This window comes from Thermobia domestica, chromosome 11 (genome assembly GCF_964235325.1).
Source record: "Thermobia domestica chromosome 11, izTheDome1.hap1.1, whole genome shotgun sequence".
Taxonomy (NCBI): Eukaryota; Metazoa; Arthropoda; class Insecta; order Zygentoma; family Lepismatidae; genus Thermobia; species Thermobia domestica.
Window position 1 is genome coordinate 218305221 of NC_137464.1, and position 20000 is coordinate 218325220.

The following is a 20000-nucleotide window of genomic DNA, read 5'->3' on the forward strand; positions in this document are numbered from 1 at the left end:
TTCAGGAGACTCGTAGAAGGATACACTTTGAGTTTTCACATGCTTAATTATTTCAGCAATTATCGAAATATGCATTTCAATTAAATTAATATCTTGGTAAACATTATTATTTTGAAATCTCAATTTTGCTTCACGTACAATACGGTCTGATTATCTTAAAGATCTGTAACCACTTGTTCAAAGTGACTTTGATAGAAGGAAATCGCAGACAGGCACGGTCCTCACTAAGTGAGGACAAGTTCAGGTGATAGAGGTACCTCGGGGAGGTGAACTTTGTAGAACTGGACACGAGATGAAGCTTTAAGGAACACCTGTTTAGCACTTGAAGAATCAAATCGCTCACATCTGGAAATCTAATTGTTCACATCTGGAAATCAAATTGTTCTCATCTTAAAAGACTGTCCTTATTTTTTCTGCTTTACAGCACAGTCCGTGAGCCAAACAATTAATATGAATTATATTAGAATAAAATACTTGAAGGGTCGTAGCTGTTTACATCATATATGGAGTTGCATCTGTGACCATCATAAACACCTTAGAACAATTATTTTCGGTTTCAGTCGCCCATAGTAGTCGCAAAAAATCACTAATTAACGAATCTTGCCATTGTACTATGATTAGTTCTTTCAAATATTTTGCATGCAAGAAGAAGATGAGGCTTTCCGGGTTCATGTAGATAGAGCTTTCCAACTATAAAGTTTGCTACACTTCGATGACGTGCTTCACTTGTTCCATCTGCTGGATATATAGACACAATTCTCTCCTATATCACTTCGAATTGAGTCAATGATTGAGTTGTACAGTGATGGTAGATAGTTTTTTCTGAGTGTCGATTTGTTTGGAACCTTCTGACTTACGGTATTTTTCCAGAAATGAACGGAAAGCTGATTATTCAATTTATGCAGAGAAATTTTGCTACATGCCATTGATACCAAAGCTTTACAAAGGTCTGTTGAAAATGTATTAATTTCAGACTTGGGGCTTACCTTAGTAAGTAGTTGCTTCTGTGGCGTGGTGTGCTCTTTTGATGTAATATGTGCTGTAGTCTTAGAATGTTCTTTCGGTTTCTTTTTTACAGCAGTTCACTTGTTTTGAGCATATTAGGTAGAAAACCACACTTCCATCTGTTGTATATTCGCTATTGACTAAAACCTGGTGCTTTAATAAAAAGTTTCGTCTAGACTTCTTTTTAGGTATGTTCTCAAAATACTTTATTCAGAACAAAGTCTGGAACCACACACAAACACAACCCACACTAGTACACATTTACAAGCACCTGCCAAACTGAATAATTCGCCAAGGAACCTGTACGGTGTGTGGTGATTGGTGAAAGTTGTCACTGACTTCTCCCACGTACCCTGTAGTGCTCAGGTTGTGATAATAGTGAGGACCACCAACCTTGAGAAGAGGGCTTTTGTTTGAAGAATATACTAGAGTATAGTATTCCCGTTACTTACACTTGTGACCATGAGGAGGGCTTTTGTTAGAAATCGTACTAGAAAAGAGTATTAATGCTAAGAGGGTAAGATGAAACTACCAATTCGTAACTTCACATATATGTAGAAAGAGCCGAATACATTTAGAATATGCACTAACTTTCAAAATATGCATTTGTATACGCGCGTATGGACTTGTAAAAAATCCTGACCCTAATAATAACAGTTATATCCTTTCTTCTAACACTTCTTCGATCAGGTAAAATATGAAACAACTGTTAAATTTCCCTCTTCCTCCAGTCTTGTGGGTTGAAAAGTTCATGCAAATAAGAGATATTCGTCCTCCTTTTGTATTAAAGAAAAGTCATTCTTTTATGCCCAACGATTCAGTGAAAAAACTTCCCTGGCGTCTGCCATTTGAGTACATTTTTCACCTCCAAGAGGTGAGATTTTTCACCATGAATGTTCATAAGTGAGAGAGAGATTCGTCTTCTATGCATCATAATTTCGCATGTACCATATTCTTTCGCTTTACGTGCAAGAGTTCAAAAGGAAGATGCTATATATTTTTCCCTTTTTATGTAATAAGTGTCGTGAATATCTGCCCAATGGTTCCGTAAAGAATATTTCCTCTTTCACTCTGCTTCTGCTATGGGGGGCGCGGTGGCTCAGTGGTAGAGCGTTCACCTCTGGTGCTTGGGGTCCCGGGTTCGATCCCAGCCCCCGCCAAGTGAACTTTGTGGTGGACAAACACCGTGCTCGTGGGTTTTCTCGGGGTTCTCCCGTTTCCTCCCACTTTCTTCATTCCACCATTTCACTCATCTCTCATCATCACCGTCTCCTTTAGCCTAACCGGCATAACCGTGGGACGGTAAAACTCAAAGATTTCATTTCATTTTCTGCTTCTGCTATATTAATATCGTTCCAATATTCATACAGTAAAGGTGTTATTAGTACTATTTACATTTAAAAAAAAATCCTATGTCCAGTATATTGATTTATCTCTCTTCCTCTAGTCCTTCGATATGGAATTAAAAAAAAGAGTGTATGAAAATGTGGTTTTTATGCTCTTCGTATCGAAAAACTCTCATCTATTAAAATAAGTTAGTTTCTATATTTTGTGTAATACGCAACTATATATAACAAAAATTAAATGAAGATCACGTACCTTCGCATATATATATTTTTAAAAGTTTATAATTCCGATATCGAAACAACCCTCTAGTATCTTTTTCAGAGCGAACGTCATCGTAACAGTAAATCGAGTCGAAAGATTACGTTAGTCCTTAGATATCTTAATCACAAATATGAAACTCAACGACTTTTTAAAGACTTTGTAAATTGGGGGAAAAATTTCATGGTACAGTATGAAAATTTAAAGAGTAAACTAAACCAACTATTAGCTTTCTTCTTCTTCTTCTTCTTCTTCTTATTATTATTATTATTATTATTATTATTATTATTATTATTATTATTATTATTATTATTATTATTATTATTATTATTATTATTATTATTATTATTATTTGGTCTAGGAATTAATTCGTGCGGCTGGTACGCACACATTGAAGCTGTACAAACACAAAATACATAAATACCTTAAGAAAAATATTGTCCATCGCTAGCCACCACTTTCGCCCATCTGTCAGGCAATGTACGGATTCCGTGGCGAAAGAAGTCCTCATCCTTGGAAGCGAACCAGTCAGAGACCCATGTTTCGATATCTTCTGAAGAAGTAAACCGCTGTCCAATCAAATCGTTGTTCATGCAATCCGAACAAGTAGTAGTCCGAAGGAGCAACGTCTGGTGAATACGGCGGGGTGGGGTAAAACTTCCCCATCCGACATTTTCTAAATAGGTTTTGACCGGTTTTGCGACATGTGGGCGAGCGTTATCATGTTGAAAAATAAGTTTATCATGTCTGTTCTCCCATTCTGGTCGTGTTCTGGCCAGAGCTTGCTTCAAACGCATTAATTGTCGTCGATAACGTTCTCCATTCTTAGTTTCACCCGGTTGCAGCAGCTCATAGTACACCACACCTTTCATATCCCACCATATGCACAGCATAACCTTTGCACAGTGAATATCTCGTTTTGGTTGTGATGGACCTGGTTCACCTGGTTTCACCCATGCCTTTTTTCGTTTAGGGTTCTCGTAATGGATCCACTTCTCATCACCCGTAATAATTCGATGCAGAAACCCCTTTCTGCTCTGTCGTTGAAGCAGCAATTCGCAAATGGTTTTTCGTCTTTCAACGTCTCTGTCTTTCAATTCATGTGGAACCCAATGTGACATCTTTTGAATCATTCCATGGCTTTCAAGCGTTTGGAGACTGTTGTTTGATCAACGCCTAATGCTGCTGCAAGTTGTTCTGCGTTTGACACGAATCCTGCTCGAGCAATGCTGTCAATTCTTCGTCTTGAAATTTTTTTGGCTGTCCAGCTCGCTCTTGGTCTGCCAAGCCGAAATCACCACTTCTAAACCGTGCAAACCACTTCTGACACGTTCGCTCAGCTAGAGCATGGTCACCATACACTTCCACCAAAATACGATGACTTTCAGTCGCACTTTTCTGCATGTTAAAGTAATGCAGCAGGACACCCCGCAAAAACACTTTATCAGGCACAAATTGCGCCATGTTCACTTGACTACAAACTGGTGTTGTTGACGCTTTAATCCACTGCCCTATACTACGAACGATACGCGATGACAGGGGTTTGCAACACATGTGTGGATACACGGAACTGTGGGACGCTCCGTTCGTTGCGCCATCTCTTGTCCACCCGCACGAATTAATTCCTAGACCAAATATTATTATTATTATTATTATTATTATTATTATTATTATTATTATTATTATTATTATTATTATTATTATTATTATTACATAGATTACTAATATGCTTATAACTTTTATCCAGTGAATGGCTCTCTAGTCGTAGTAAAGTAAGATTCATAAGTGTAACTTTCTGTTTTTTAGGAGATCTTATGAAGCAACTGTACTTTATTAATGAAGTGTTTGGTTGAGGCAGAATTAAGTGTTTCGATAGTCCTACACCGCAAGATTTTAGTCCTTGTTATATCCTCAGATGTTCTTTAATCCTAGTTATAAAATTCCTTTCACTTATTCCGATATAAGTCATCTGACATTGATAGGTTACTAAATAAGTTACGGAGGAACTGAAATAGTATCCCTATCAAAATGGAAATAAAATTCTTATATACCTTAATGCATAGTTTCTAGAATGACCAAGATACAGACTAGAAAACGTTTGATGCAATAAGAATGGTCTCCCTTGAAATGGGTGTATTTCATATTGTTGATGGATTTTATGGATTTATATGTATAGAAAATCCCTCATCCGAAACTGAAAACATTTTCTTGACTCGTCCCAAAATCACACATCGAAGGTTCCTCCAACCTTTGTACTCTCATTGTGAGAACGGACTACTAGAAACATCCTGCATTTCGATCAATGCAATGGTAGAAAACCATGTGTAAATATTTTCCTATATTCAACACCAGTCTTCTGACTTCCCAACATCCAGTCACAAAGATAATATACATAGTCAATTGTTCTGGTATGTCATTTGGTTCACTCTCATTTACAAGCTTAATTGCAGCTATTGTCTATCCTTCTGTGGTGACAAAACTAACTTCTTTTTCGATCCACATCAACGGCATTGAAGCAACGTTTAAGTTCCTCGTCTGCCTACCCGAGAACATATGACTCAGGACTATGGTACATTTGACCACATCCACTTAAATTCCCTCAGAGCCCTCCCCCAGGTCTCTACGCTCTTTGGAAGAAATCTGAAGATTTTACATTACCATCTACGTTTTCCTTTCGTTAGTAACTTCATTATGTATGTGTTGCCTTATACCTAAATAGTTACACTTATTCATCCCTTTTTATGTTATTGATTGCAAACAGATTAGTTTACAGAATTCTTAACGATGTGAGAAGATTGTGCTTTGGTATTTAAGTAATAATAACAATATTAATCAAGTTAATTATACTAACTTAACAACTATTTGTTATCGTTAAAAAAAAATGTTTTACAGAGCAATGAAGCTATCAAATACCTGGAATTCTGTGTCAACGTGCTGGGGTGTAAAGAGAGAGCTATTCATAACTATTTGCTGTCCTTATATGCACGACTTAATCCAGAAAAATTAATGCAGTATTTAGTTGCTCAAGGTAAGTGTTGCAAATATAGTGGAAATTGATCAAATAAGAAATAAAAAAATCTGGTCTAGAAAATGTTATGTTTTTCATGTGAATCCATTAGTAGTAGAGTAATGTCCAATACAGTAACGCCAATATGCTTAATTCAGATGGTTATATGAAATGAAATTCAGAAGCTAGAACATATGCATAGTAAAAGACTTCGAAGTATATTTCGACAGAAAATGTCTAATGTACGCAAGTGGGCAACGGAGAGGATAATAGTAGCATATAACTATATGAACATTGTTTGATACTTAAATACGGAAATGACTAGCTTTGCGGGTTTTATTGTATTTTTATAAAATCAATATTAAAAATTAACTATGTAAGCTAAGGAGAAAGTGAAACTTCCTAGTAACTGAGAAATAATTAATTATTCGAAATACGTCGCCTTGAATAGTTTGAGCTAAGTTTAAATGTCTCAAGCTCAAACTCACTAAATATTTTGTCTTTTTACTTGGACCGTTTCTCTTGAAATGGCAGCATATCTGGTATTACGTATAATAAATATGAACACGACTGACCGGGATAATCCTCCGATATAACCTGCCACTACGATAACGTTTCCAAACATCTGCCAGGCATTGTATACTGTTGAGTGTATAATATTTTAATAACGTCCAAAGAGAGAGTGCTACAGCTGAAATGATATTGGGAGATATCAGAAAAGCAGAAAAGTTTCTGAAAACAAATTGTAATCAGTGTCACGTGGCATATGTAAGCTGACATCGTTAGAGAGAACAATTTTCGTGATTGTAGATGTGATCTCTTGCACCAAACAGCAAGGTGCAGATGATGCTCCGTCTAATGAATATAGTTGTAATATTATTTGTTATCCCGTGTTCCATATTCCTGCACAAGGATATTCCCTTGATAATCAAATGCTGGTTTCTCCGCAAGACTTTACCTTTGCGGGCCCCTTGTGTCAATTTCTTTGGGCATGATAAAAACTAAAGACGTCACTTAATTGAGTGCCGTTTCAACTCAGACTTGTGGGATCTAACCTACGGTTCAACTGCAATAATGCAAAGAAGGGATCTATTTATAACGTTCCATGAATCTCTGCCTCTTCTGCATATTAATAAAGTGATGTGGCACTTATTTCACTTATTCTAAATTCAGACCGTTGTTACTATCTGGTACACAATTGATAGTTATATAGTCAATGCAATCCCTGATTCTATATATCCCCATTCGAGATCATTTTCCAGCAAATCGTCCAGGTGATGTGGATCTGTTGCTGTATGAAGGCTTCCTTTACCCATGTTGTTTGGCAACTGATTCACGACCACCTTGAAATGCCATTGGCCATAAGTCACTATAGGACTTCTACAGTCCCTTGTGAATTTGCAATGCGTTTCTTCTATATACAGCATGACATTTTATGAGTGTTTGCTGTTGCTCAGATCTCAGTTCTGTTAATTTGTGGAATAAGTTAGAACATCGGTTGAGATTCAATTCAGCCTACTTACAAACTACCGAAGACTTCGGAATTGGAAGGTAATATATGTCATTTACCGCGGTCTGGTGGAGAGTCCTCTTTGTGGCATAAAATCTGTAATGGAGAACAATCACCAGCTCCAGATTTTTAATGGCAATGTAATATATACAAAGGGCACTCAAAACGTTTTGTACAATGGCCACATCTTCTTTTAATAATAGCACTAGAACCATGAAATTTTGTGCGTGTACTTGTGTCCTTTGTGTACATGCGCATTGTCACCGTCCTACAGCTCATTTTTGCGATTTGAAAGAAACATTAAAAAAAGGATAGGTTTATTTTGAACTTTATTAACTAACCCTCGTATAAACCCAAGTGTTCTAGAAACTCCTTGTCAATGCTTTGGAATGTTTGTTCATCTGTGTTAGTAGACTTCCGTCAGATTTCGTAACCATATATGGGCATCCGTTGCAGAGACAGTGATTTCCTTTGTGAACGCTCTCAGTCCCGAAAGTAACGGGAAAGTCGCAGAAATACTATACTCCTTGTCATTGCTTAACGCTGATTTGACTAGTTAAAATGCCCGCACTTCTTTAGCCAAAGAGTGCGAACTTGGTAGTATACGTCATCATCTGGGTGCTCTAGCGCGGAGAACATATACACAATAGTTGACTGGACAAAGGGGCAGTCGCCGTGGACCAGTTCAAGAGGAACGTGTTGACGTTCGCTCGCCCGAATTACATTTACCTAAAAGCAGCATTCAGGCTGCCTAGTTTTCTATATACGAAGTGACAGTTCATATTTTTCATAGTGATTTTTCTATAAGTGCACTTATTTGACAATACAGCGGTAACGAACTCCTGGAGCAAAACCTACATTTGTAGATCCTATGGGGAACCATCACTGAAGAAGCAGTAAATTAATTTTGGAACCTTAACGCCAAAACCAGTACACATCATCGAACACAGGACAGCGGAGAAGCGACATCGACAGGCTAGCCGAAGAAACACGTGAGTTAATTAACATTTAATGCCACCTCGTCGTCTATTATTAAAATCAAGCCACTAGCGTAAAAACAGTGTTAGATTGTTCATGGTGAATATATTGCAAATACAAACGTATGTAATATTTGTGCTTTTATAGTAACATTATATTTCTTTTATCGAAAAGTAATTTTGTTATTTGTATAATTAATATCAAATCCTATTGTACTTGTAGCCTAACAAATTTATTTACGTTGTCTACATTTTTCGTTTATTGCGTTTCCAGCTACCGCATAACGAAACTGTAGGCATGGGCAAGTGATCGTATACGTCGTAAAGTAGCTGGAAAATAAGAGAAGAAAAGGGCGCAGTATGAGACTGAGAAATTAATCCGAACCACGACGCAAAATAACGATTACAGCATGTTACTCAATGTATCCTCCATCCTCTGTGACACATTTAGCCCACCGTTCTCTGCATGCGGCAAATGTGCTTCGGTAAAACCCCAATACTGATTATTACTTTACTGTTTCACGCTCACAGTGAGTTCTTTGTAACAGACAAACTTCCTACAATGAAGATGCCTTCAGACAATGAAACTGAAAGAAATGTGGACGGGGCCAGGTCAAGACCATAGGGAGGATTGAGGGACCATTTCCCATGCCTACTTCTGATTTTTACTGTGAATAATTGGTAGAGTAAAGCTTCGCATTATGTTGGTGCAGTTTGATGACTTTGTTTTGGAGCTCCGGTTTATCTGTTAGGACACGTCGCAACTTTGCCAGCAAGAAACAACATCTCTCCTTATTAATTGTTTTGCCACGTTCTAGAAAGTCGATGAAGATAACACCTAAGTAATCTTAGAGGAATATGTTCATAGATGTGTCCTCTGATCTAGTGAGTTTTGGTTTTCTCGCCAAGAACCAGAATGACGCCATTCCATTGACTGCATTTTACTCTCAGGATCCATATGAAACAACCAAATTTCATTCTCTGTGATTACACCATTAAAGCATTGTGGAAAGTCACACTGAACGTGTTCTGCAGTTCGAGACAATTTTTTTTTTTTCTTATTTGCTTTCCGTTCCATTGTGAGTAGGTGTGGCACCCAACGGGCATAGTTTTGTGTAACCTAAAGACTGTTAAAACACTAACCATATATAAACCAGTCGCTTCAATAAGCTGTCGTGTGGTTACACATCGTCATTCCTGTTGAATTGATCAATGTGGTCTTTGTTAACGTCGTTCACTGTAGTTGATGGTCTGCCGGACCGATGTCTGAAATCATAATTGTGGAACTTTTATACCCATCACTGGATATTGCTGCATTCCAATGTCTCATTCCCATACACAGGAAGCAATTTGCGTCGAATGAATGTGCCAAGAGTGATTACCGGTCTTGTACAGGAATTCAATGACCAACCGTTCGCGAGTACGGCCCCTTCCTTCTCCATTGTGGGCATATCTGGAAATGGAGGAAGAAAATTTGTTAATACAACTTCAGTATAAACACAGTATATGCACAAAAAATACAATGCACGTGTGTACAAAATTTGTACACATGTATATGCAAAAAAAATACAATAGCTATTGTTTGTAAAGCTATTGTATAAGAGTAACAGAAGGATCTTCAGCCCTTAACGCAGGTCTAGTGGCTAGCGCGTGCGTCTTTGGTGCACGGGGTTCTGGGTTCGATCTCTGGGGAAGAACTTTGAGAATTGGAACGCAATACTGTGGTTCAGATTTCATCTTAAGCTGTAGATCCACGTCTCATGTAACCTTGATGCTGAAAAAGGACGGTAAACTTAAACAGATATTCTTTCATATTACTGAGTTCGCTTTCTTTGATCATTTAGCATTAGGTCACATTGTGTTGGGTATTTTATTTGAACCTTCTTTCGCTTTTAGTAATTTGTTGATCTTGTAACATTAGAGTTAATAGTTGGCTGAAGCTCTTGCGCCCGTATCTGATTTTTGCAATATATTCTTTTACAGGCCAAGAAGCCAGTATGGTGTGTTACGACGTTCATTACGCATTACGTATATGCCAAGAGCGTGGGTTAAATGAAGCTTGTGTTAGATTGTCAGCGTTGCTTGGGCTGTGGGAAGCCGCCGTTGATCTCGCTTTGAAGGTGAAAGTGGATCTGGCAAAACAAATCGCCAACATGCCACAAAATGATGTAGAGTTAAGGAAAAAGTTGTGGTTAAAAATAGGTAAGTTTTCGTTTTCGTTTCCATAAGCTTTCACGACAAAGATTTATTGTAATAAATAAAATATGTTAAACATTTTATAGTGTGTATATTTAATAAAAATACCAGGCATTCGTTTTTCTCATATACTCATCAACTTAATCAGGGATCAACTTCGATCCTAGCTCGCGCCAAGTGAGCTTTGTGGTGGACAAACACCGTGTGTGTGGATTTTCTCGGAGTTCTCCCGTTTCCTCCCACTTTCTTCATTCCACCATTTTATTCATCATCATCACCTTTAACCTAGCCTGCGTAACCGTGGGACATAAAACTTCCCGTTAGATTTCATTTCATTTCATTTTTCTCCTCAGTAACACAGCACTGGGATGGAGTAAGATATCGCGTCTAACACCACAAACTCTACACGTTCAACTCACAGGCTGGGGTACTTAGACAGTCAGGAGACAATGCGTTGTTGAATGAGGTCATATCAAAGTGTACCATGCAAAACACAAATTACGATTATTTTTTTTAACGGATTGAAACTGAAACATTTACACAGCAAGATGTAAGAAATATTAACAGTTCATTTCATTTAGGCCAGGAATTGTGCATTAACTCATCACTCGCCATTGGATTGTCAAATTTCGTACCGGTGACACAGAATTGGAAACTGAGCCCCGTGAGCACCGACCAGCATGAGCTCGTCAGGAACACAGTGAAAGCGAACCTTCGAAAAAGGTTTGTGCCATTGTAGATGAATAAGGCATACCCTCGTACTACGGTCGTTCGGTGGTTCCGTGCATTCGAGAAGGTGAAAACTTTAGACTTATGGGTGACATGAATTGACCTGTCCAACAAGACTCGCCGTAGAGCTCCTTCGTGGCTATGTTGAAGTGTACGCGCCTTTTGCTCGAAAGATCCTCCACCCTCTCTCTAAACGGAAATTTTTAAAAAACGTTGTGACATGGGCTCACTTATTTCTGAGTAGATATTTATATACTAAATTTCATTTCTTAATTGGACAGACCCGTGAGATATTCTATTTTTCGCATAAATCATATCCCTTCGCTTTTCTCTTAGGATATGCATTTTAATCAATTTAATTTAATATGATTTTTGGAGAGGATCAAGGTTGATAATCATGCCAAATATCATTTCAATTGGTTCAGCAGTTATTGTGAGATGCTACCAGATAGAAACACACATTCACTTCTATTATATAAATTTATTTACTAAGCCAGTACATCGAGTTCTCATTATTCACTGGCATCATCATCTTCAATGATCAAGATTACAAAGTATGTTATTGGCGTGTGATAATTGCATAAGGTAGTTCAGCATATATTGAAAAAAAAAAAAAAAAAAAAAAACTCCACTGTCATATGCGAAATGACTTTAAAATGACACGTTTGCTGTTGTGAGCATCAGTGTGTCTGAAGTTGTAGGTAGATCAGTGTCATGAAATAATACCTACGTAAATTCAGCCATTGCTAGAAGAGTTTGTCATGGCTCTTTTTTATGCTCGTTTTTTCACCCAACACACGATGGGCCAGCGATTCAATTTGGTACTCTCAACTATACACAAAGCCATTTTTAAGCGGCTACGGCTAAAGGGTATCCGTAAGTTCCATGCTCCCGCATCACATTGCAGAACGAAAAATGAAGTACAAGAAACTATTCAGAAGCATCTGGTGGGGTCCAAACGACAGACAATCGTCACAAAGATGAAGTATCACTCATTTCACTGCTGGTGGTCACATCCTGGCGCTGACACCGTGATTACAATGCCGATGGCCGCCGTAACTTTGTTCACTATGACCGAGAAAGTTTTTCGCTTGGGTTTATAGTTGTTACGGGATTCAGTTATGCGGGGAAGTTGCTGACTCACATGGTTGATGTAAATGTGAAAATGAATTCGAGAAACTTCCAGGAATCCATTATGAAACCTATCTTCCGAGTCGACATTTCGCAGTTGTATGGTGTGGACACCAAGTAGGTGCAGATGCATATGGATGAGACCGTCAGAGCATTTCTGCGTTTTTATAAAGAAATGAAACGGGGATTAGTAATTAGTGTCATTCTGTTTTAAGATAGTCCTGTGAAGGGCCCTGATGATAATCCAATCGATTTCTGCATCTTTAATGTTGAAAAACTGTGTTCATAACGGCGTCCGTGCGTCCTTGCTGATTTCTGTAAAGCTTGAAAAAGGGAGTAGGACTGAATTCTCGTGCCCGGCTTCACCGGAGTTTACTCCAATGGATCATTGGGTGATATACCACAGTACTGGGGGTTCGATAGAATACAATCGATGATGGTCGCGTAGTTTGTTGTAAGGTTAGCACTTTTCAGAATCGGTCCGATAAACCGAAGAACCTTCTGTACCTTTGTCTTTCAGGCGTTCAAAATATACAAAGCAGAGCCTTAAAAAAAAATCATAAAGAAAAGTTTTTCCATCTGTAGAAAGCAAATCAATATGTTGGTATTAATTTATGGCTTCGAAACTAGCAATAATTGTAGATTTAAACTTGTTTTCGTAACTTTGTATATTTGCAGCTCAACACGTTGTTGAGGAGAAGAACGATATTCAGCAAGCAATGGAGTTTTTGCAGCAATGTGATCTCATTAAAATAGAAGATATTTTACCCTTCTTCCCAGATTTTGTCACCATTGATCATTTCAAGGATGCAATCTGCACGTCATTGCAGGTTAGTCAGTCTTTGCTTTATTTTTATTTATTTCTAAACATAGCTGGGTCAATTCATGTGCGAGCACCACGGGAGTCCTAATGGGAGGATGCCTCCCCCCAGTATTTTGTAGGAGGGGAAATGGATCATAGCTGTGTTTATATAAAGAAATAAACAGACAGAGCAAATAAATGTTGTTAAGTATTGGATTCGTGCGATTGAAATGTACAACTGACGAAAAGAAAAAAATAAATTACAATACCTGGCTAATCAAAGTTATCTCCGGCTATAGCCACAAACTTTTACTATCGTTCAACCAACGATTGGATTCCATAACAAAAGAAGACTGGAGAAAGGAAAAGAATGTGTAGAATGTGGAACTTCGAATTAAAAAGAAAATCTACAAAAATAATGAAATATAAAATACACGTAAAGCTAAAAGAGGACTTAAAAAAGATAGAGAAATTTAAATACTCTATATTGAGGTAAATTCAGTGGAAATGGAAAGACAATAAGAGAGGACTATGTAGGAACTAATGATAGAAATGAGTCGTTAGTAAGCGAAATGTAGCTTGAGGCAGACGAAAATAATATCGAAGAGTTATTTGTATGAGAGAAAAAATAAACTGTATATTTTAGACATTCAAACGAAAACTAAATAAACGAGAATGATAAAGGAATAACTTCAAGAACATAACATATAACGAAATGAAGAACGAGAAGGTAGATAATTATACTTAGCAACAGTTGAACAAAATAGAGAGAAGTGGCAGGAGTATTGTATTACCGTAGGGTACCAATACACGTTAAAGGAAAAATTTACAAAACATTAGTAAGACCTGCCGTATTATACGGAGCGCAATGTTGGACGACGAAGAAAAGAGAAGAACAGAAGTTGCATGTTGCGGAAGTAAAGATGCTGCGGTGGATGTGTGGTGACGCAGGACAAAATTAAGAATGAAGTGATCGGGAGAACAATAAAGACGAGACCAATAGTAGAAAAAAGTACAAGAAAATAGCCTGAGATGGTTTGGGCATGTAAGAAGACTTTTGGAATGTATCTCACCGAGTAAATGCTATACAACTGAATGGGAAACGAACTCGAGGTCGGCCAAAGAAAAAATGGAGAGATTGTGTTAAGAATGATATGGTGCGGTGTAGTGTCACAGCGGATATGACACATAATAGAAATATGTGAAGGTGGAGAACAGTGGTCCGGAAAACCGATCCCAGCTAACTGGGAATAAACGCTTACAAGAAGAAGAAGGAGAAGAAACGAAATATTTGAAATTTGTAATGAAATGAAGAGAATTGTCATAAGATTTCGTACAGAGAGAAATATTTTATTAGCTAAAAGGATGAAAATATGTGTGAGGATTATAGAACTACACTAGTGTAAACGAGTTTAAGAACACCCAGTAGGAACTAACAGGTCTGATTCTAACTTGCACATAAGAAGGCGATTCAAAAATAGCACCCAGGAGACATCCTGAGTATGTTAGAGAGAGTTCTCAAACACATTCAGTACTCGCCTTAATTGCACGTGTAACTATCTCATACAGTAAGGCAATTAGTGTTCAGACTCGCACCCGATCGTGCAGGTGCATGTCTAAGATTGATTGGCAAACTACGGTCCTCTGAAAAGTCCTAAGTCCTATCTGGCTCGCGACATGATTCCTAATCTGACGAATGAATAGATAAGTAGTGCTACTTTGAAGGGATTATATTAGAAACAAGCTGATAGATGAGCATTTAACTTCACTCTGAGGATCAGTGCATCCAGTTCGAAGTAGAGTATGAGACATTTCAGTTATTAATAAAGCTTAGTATTACAAGATTTTTTAATTGTGCCTTTTTTATTTTTATTAAAAGTTTTTTTTCTTCATTTCTTTGCCTCTCTCTTAAAAAATGTTTACCCATCATTGGTCTAAGAGGTGGTTGTTGCGAGTTTGGCTCGGGGTCAGACGCCATCCTACCAAGCCAGAACTCGATAAGACTTAAGTCTCTGACGAAGGCAATCTTGGCGATGAGCAAGAATCAGAAGGAATCATGCGAAAGGAGCGCTGGATAGTAGATCTATCTTCAATAATCGATTGCTTAATACAGTTGACTGCCGATTTACCGAGGTAATAGAGACAAAGATATTCACGGTTAACTCAAACTCATGGTTAATCCAAGGAAAAACAGAACGAAAAAGATAAATAACTATATAATGACCAGAAAAATGCTACTTGGTAATTTACTGTATTTTCAGGAACTGTGCAAGGGCTGTGCAAACAGCATTTAGGTTGTTTAAATTGTTTGGGTAAGGGGAAGAATGGGAGAAAATTGAAAAGTCATTGCCGACTCTAATTTCGTGTCAAATTCCATGTCTGTTTTCTCTCTCTCTCTTTTTTCTCTCTCTCTCTCTCTCTCTGAATAGCGTGTCTGTTGATCATTCTTGCAATAGAAGTAATCTTCTTTTGCGAGCACCGGTTAAGCCACTCCCTGTAAATTGGTAGTCGACTGTATTTGTACATTCACGTAGAGAGCCATGATAGCTCTGATAGCATTGACAGTCCGCTCGAACACTCTGTTCGTTAGGGCAGCCCAAATAATCCTTTCTAGGAAGCTTTTCGGTGCTTCGTTGGGGGACTGAAGGGCGCACGTCAGCGATGATAACTCTCTGCCTTCCGTTGTATATGCCCTGGGATTGCAGACACACATATGATCCACACTTAACTACGATTGTCTTGTCCGATTTCCTTCATACTATTAGCACATGGCCTCTCAGACAGTACGATCAGCCTGCAGTTTATGGTAGCCGGTGTGTAAATTTTACTTGAATCGGATTGTACATGCTGAGTAATCTAAAGTGCATTTGAAACAGTATCTTAGTTTTGCATCGCAAGGAGCAGAGATTCAGCTTCGAATACGAAGGACAAAGAAGTAATACTTCATTTTGTAATATATAATTTTTTTGTACCATTTAAAATTTTGATACCAGTTAATCCAAGCACAAAGATGTACCGACTATCGAGTAAAATAGGTAATAGCTTTTTAGAAAGGGAAGAAATGAAGTTATATTATTCTAAGATAGTTTGAACCGGGTAGTTTGAATGAAGATACCAAAAAAGTTTGGGATGAAAAATCAAGGATTCGGTAGAAACTTGTACATGAATCAACCATTAAAATTTGCAGCACAAGAAATTATACAGGATGATAAAATCGGAAGAATTATTCGACAACATTTTTGCCTTCTAATAACATCATTTACTATCTAGAAGAGCAGTGAAGAAGAGTTCAATTAAGGAACAAGTCTTTTTGATAGGATTCAAAAGGAGTAATATATATTTGCTTTTCAGATTTTTGTTGTTGCGGACTGTAAATCGAAAATTAATATGATGCCAACAAATATAAAGAAAGGCTCTGAAAATATATATCTGGATAGATGAAAGCAATGATAGCTGGGATGATTCAGGCTGACAATTATAGTTTTTGTTGTTCCTTGTTCACTACCAAAGCTACATGAGAACATAGATCTTCAGTTGAAAGTGAAGCCAGAACGACCGTAATGCATTCAAAGGGCTTATCTGGTTTGCCATAAGAACCAATTTGTATCACGTAATTAGGTCAAAAGTCACGTTGCGTGCGAAATCGAGTCTGAAGATTCCAAATCCAGATGCGAGATATTTCAAGCACGTACCCTCTGCGTGGGTCACCCTGGGTAATTCGCAGATGCATATACTTTATCATTATTATTTATTTTATTCAAACAACTTGACTTTTGACAATATTCTATTCATATGTACCTCACATGCTATACATCGTTTTTAAGCTCTTCATTATGTCTTTGCAATAAGCTTTCAATTAGCCATCTCCTTATTATATTTTTTGAGATATGTGGACAACTTCATTTTTTTTCATTGATTTTCCATTGATTTTAATGTTCATGTTTCGTGATTTTTTTTACTATATTTCATCCATTTTAGAACAATTTGCTTTAGGAATATAGAATCTACATAGTCTCTTCTATATTTGAGCTGAATTTTAGCCATCTTCTTTTGTTTTTTGAGATAAATGGAGGAATTATTTGTTTTTCATTGATTTTCCATTGTCATTAATCTTAATATTGCGTGCTTTCTGACTATGTTTCATCCATTTTAGGACAATTTGATATTGAAATAAAGAATCTACATAGCCCCTTCTACATTTTAGCTGAATTTTAACCACCTTTCCGAAAGTCTGTTCACATCATTGAAACCGGATAGGCCTTTTCAATGCTCTCCTACCGAGAACTGAATCCGGAACCCCGTGTACCAAAGACGCGCTTGCTTGCTGCTAGACCAGTTGTGACAAATTACAAAACCCTGAGCAATTAAGTTGAATAGTTGCCTATGTTCCAATATCTTGCTAGTATGATTAACGAAGATATCAAATGTGAACGATAAATTGAAAGTTACGGGAGAAATTGTGTAATATTTTCAGTATGACTATGATGATAATACGAGAGGCGTAACGTAAGAGTCACTGAATGAAGATTTACAATAAGGACTCAGATTAGAATATTACGTTGTAAAGAGCGAAGACGTGGACATTGTAAAAAGACGACAAAAATTCGAGTTCTTGGAAATTTCTATGTTGAAAAGATCGCAAAAACTTGAAGCGATAAACGAAGAGAGGCACTAGGAATAATGGAGGTAAAGAATATAATTGGATATTATTAAAAAGATATTAGGACATCGTTGGAGAATAAAGTGTGCTCTAAATGACGTGTGGAAGGCATTGTAGAGAGAAAACAAGAGAGGTAAAGAAATAATAAATTAACGGACGGTATTAGAGGTATAATTTCTACGTCACGATGAGATTCCCTAAGGGTTATAAACACTTAAATTCATAGCAAGTGACCCAGTGATTGAGTTAGGGTCTACCGGCTTTCTGATCGTCCCCCTCAACTTTAACGAGCCAGAGACGCCGTTAATAAGGATTTTCACAGGATACAGGATATGTTGTGGAATTTCCGACTCAAAATATTAGTTGTAGAAATTCAGATAATGTCATTCATAGGCTAGAAAAAGAGACAGGAAGTTTTATAAATTAGCAAGCTGAAAAAAAAAAAAAAAAAACTATAAGGTACTTTTTAAGCACGATCTCAGCTTTTGTTTTGTGTAGGTAATGAAAACTTTGGTAAGTAATAGTAAGGATAGTGGATTGGAAGAAAATTTCATATAATTTACGTAGCTTTTTCCCCAGGGCGAATTTTGTTTTGCATTTTTCTTTATCGGTTGGAAGGCCATATAGTCGTAAGGAAGTTTCAGTTTTATTTGCATGAGTAATCAATCTTATGTTCTCTGTTGGTGTTTGCCTAATATACGTGAAGGTTCAGTTTATCCAGAATGCATCATTATACTATACCAAATTCCGCTTGTTATTTAATGCTTAAAGTGAACAAACTTCTTGAAATTTCATAGAAATGAGATATTGGTATATCCGTATCTTCCATTGTACAAACTTTGTTTTGAACAGACTTAAATCTGATTTAAACTAATCGGTGAGCAAAACAATACGTTTGTTGTAAAAAATATATATATATATATATATATATATATTAATGTGTAACAGTTTCGTCAACATCGTATAGTGTCTGAAGAAGCCCAAAGTAGATAGTTGGCGAAACTGTTACTTTTTTTTTAACAATAAACACATTGTTTTGCTAAGCGAGTGGTTTAAATCTGATATATATATATATATATATATATATATATATATATCTTGATATTTCATATGTGATTTATTCTTTCAGGAATACAATCAACATATTCAGGATTTAAAAGAAGAAATGGAAGAAGCAACAAAATCTGCTGAGGTTATTCGAGAAGAAATTCAGTCATTTAGAAATAGGTAAGGTGGATTTCTTAAAGGAATATATATATATATATATATTAGAAAATAGTAGTAATCTCCATTTATTTATTGATTTACTTATTTAAAGAGAATATCTTCGTTGAGTTTCTTTCCTTTAAGAAAATGAGTAGTGAAGTAAAACATTTAATTTGGCTGTTATTGAAAGTGTAATATATGTTCTTTTACCGCTAGCTTTTCATAAATCTCCAAGTGGAATTAAATGCTGAAATGTAACGCTTTCCAATATATATCAAAATAAATATATTAAAAATGCAACATTAAAATTTGGAATGTATAACGTGCTTTCGTAGTAAACATTACAATTAAATTGAGTAGTGAGAATGTGGGTATATAATGTATGCTAAGACAATCTTGCCCTGATTCTGTAACATTTTATATTTCTCCAATTTTAATTTGGAGAAAAAGTTTAGGCAAAAGTTAAATGCTCGTAACAAATAAACAATATAAATAACTAGATGTGGTTTTAAAGAATCAAAATTCAGAAAATTTCATTTAATAAATCTAATTACAGTGTTGAAAACTAAAGATCACCTGTGAGAGGGTGTCACTTTTGTCTGATATTAAAAATCAATTTTAGAATTAAGATCACCATTACCTGGATGTTGTTGTTTTATACACAAGTAAACGACTAGATATTTTGTTCAACAAACTTAATACAATCAATTCTACATTAGAATATACATTGAGATACAAATATCATTGTTTTCTTACATTTCTCTATATGCAAATCGAACAATTAATTCGTTTCAAGAACTCACATGAATGTCACTTCAAGAGAGAAGTACATCCATGCTGCCTCGGCGCATTAGTTAATACTGAGGACAAGTGTATGGAAAAATGTTAGTTCATTGGGCAATTGAACATTCTTCCAGTTAGTATAATTTATCAGAACTTTAATATTAATAATAAGATATTTAGACCAAGAGAATATATACAAATAGAACGTATTAGGAAAAATTGTATTCTGAAGTAGAGGAGACTACTGGGTGTTGCGGAGCCGACTGATACGTTTGAAAGTTAAATATTACGCAGGTGAAGGCAGTTATTAAAGTCCAGGAATTGTTTAAACAACATTTCATTGTTCGCTGGCATTGCTCCAAAAGTTCATCGTAACTGTTAGAGTGTTT

The 20000-nt window shown here is 36.6% G+C and overlaps 1 protein-coding gene across 1 annotated transcript in view; it reads left to right on the forward strand.

Moving 5' to 3' along the window:
- Nucleotides 1-20000, forward strand: part of dor (vacuolar protein sorting-associated protein 18 dor) — a 184034-nt gene that overhangs the window by 153897 nt on the left and 10137 nt on the right. Inside the window, 4 exon segments of the mRNA XM_081731640.1 lie at nt 5503-5638; nt 10088-10306; nt 12839-12990; nt 18752-18849. Coding sequence (XP_081587766.1) covers nt 5503-5638; nt 10088-10306; nt 12839-12990; nt 18752-18849 — 605 coding nt within the window.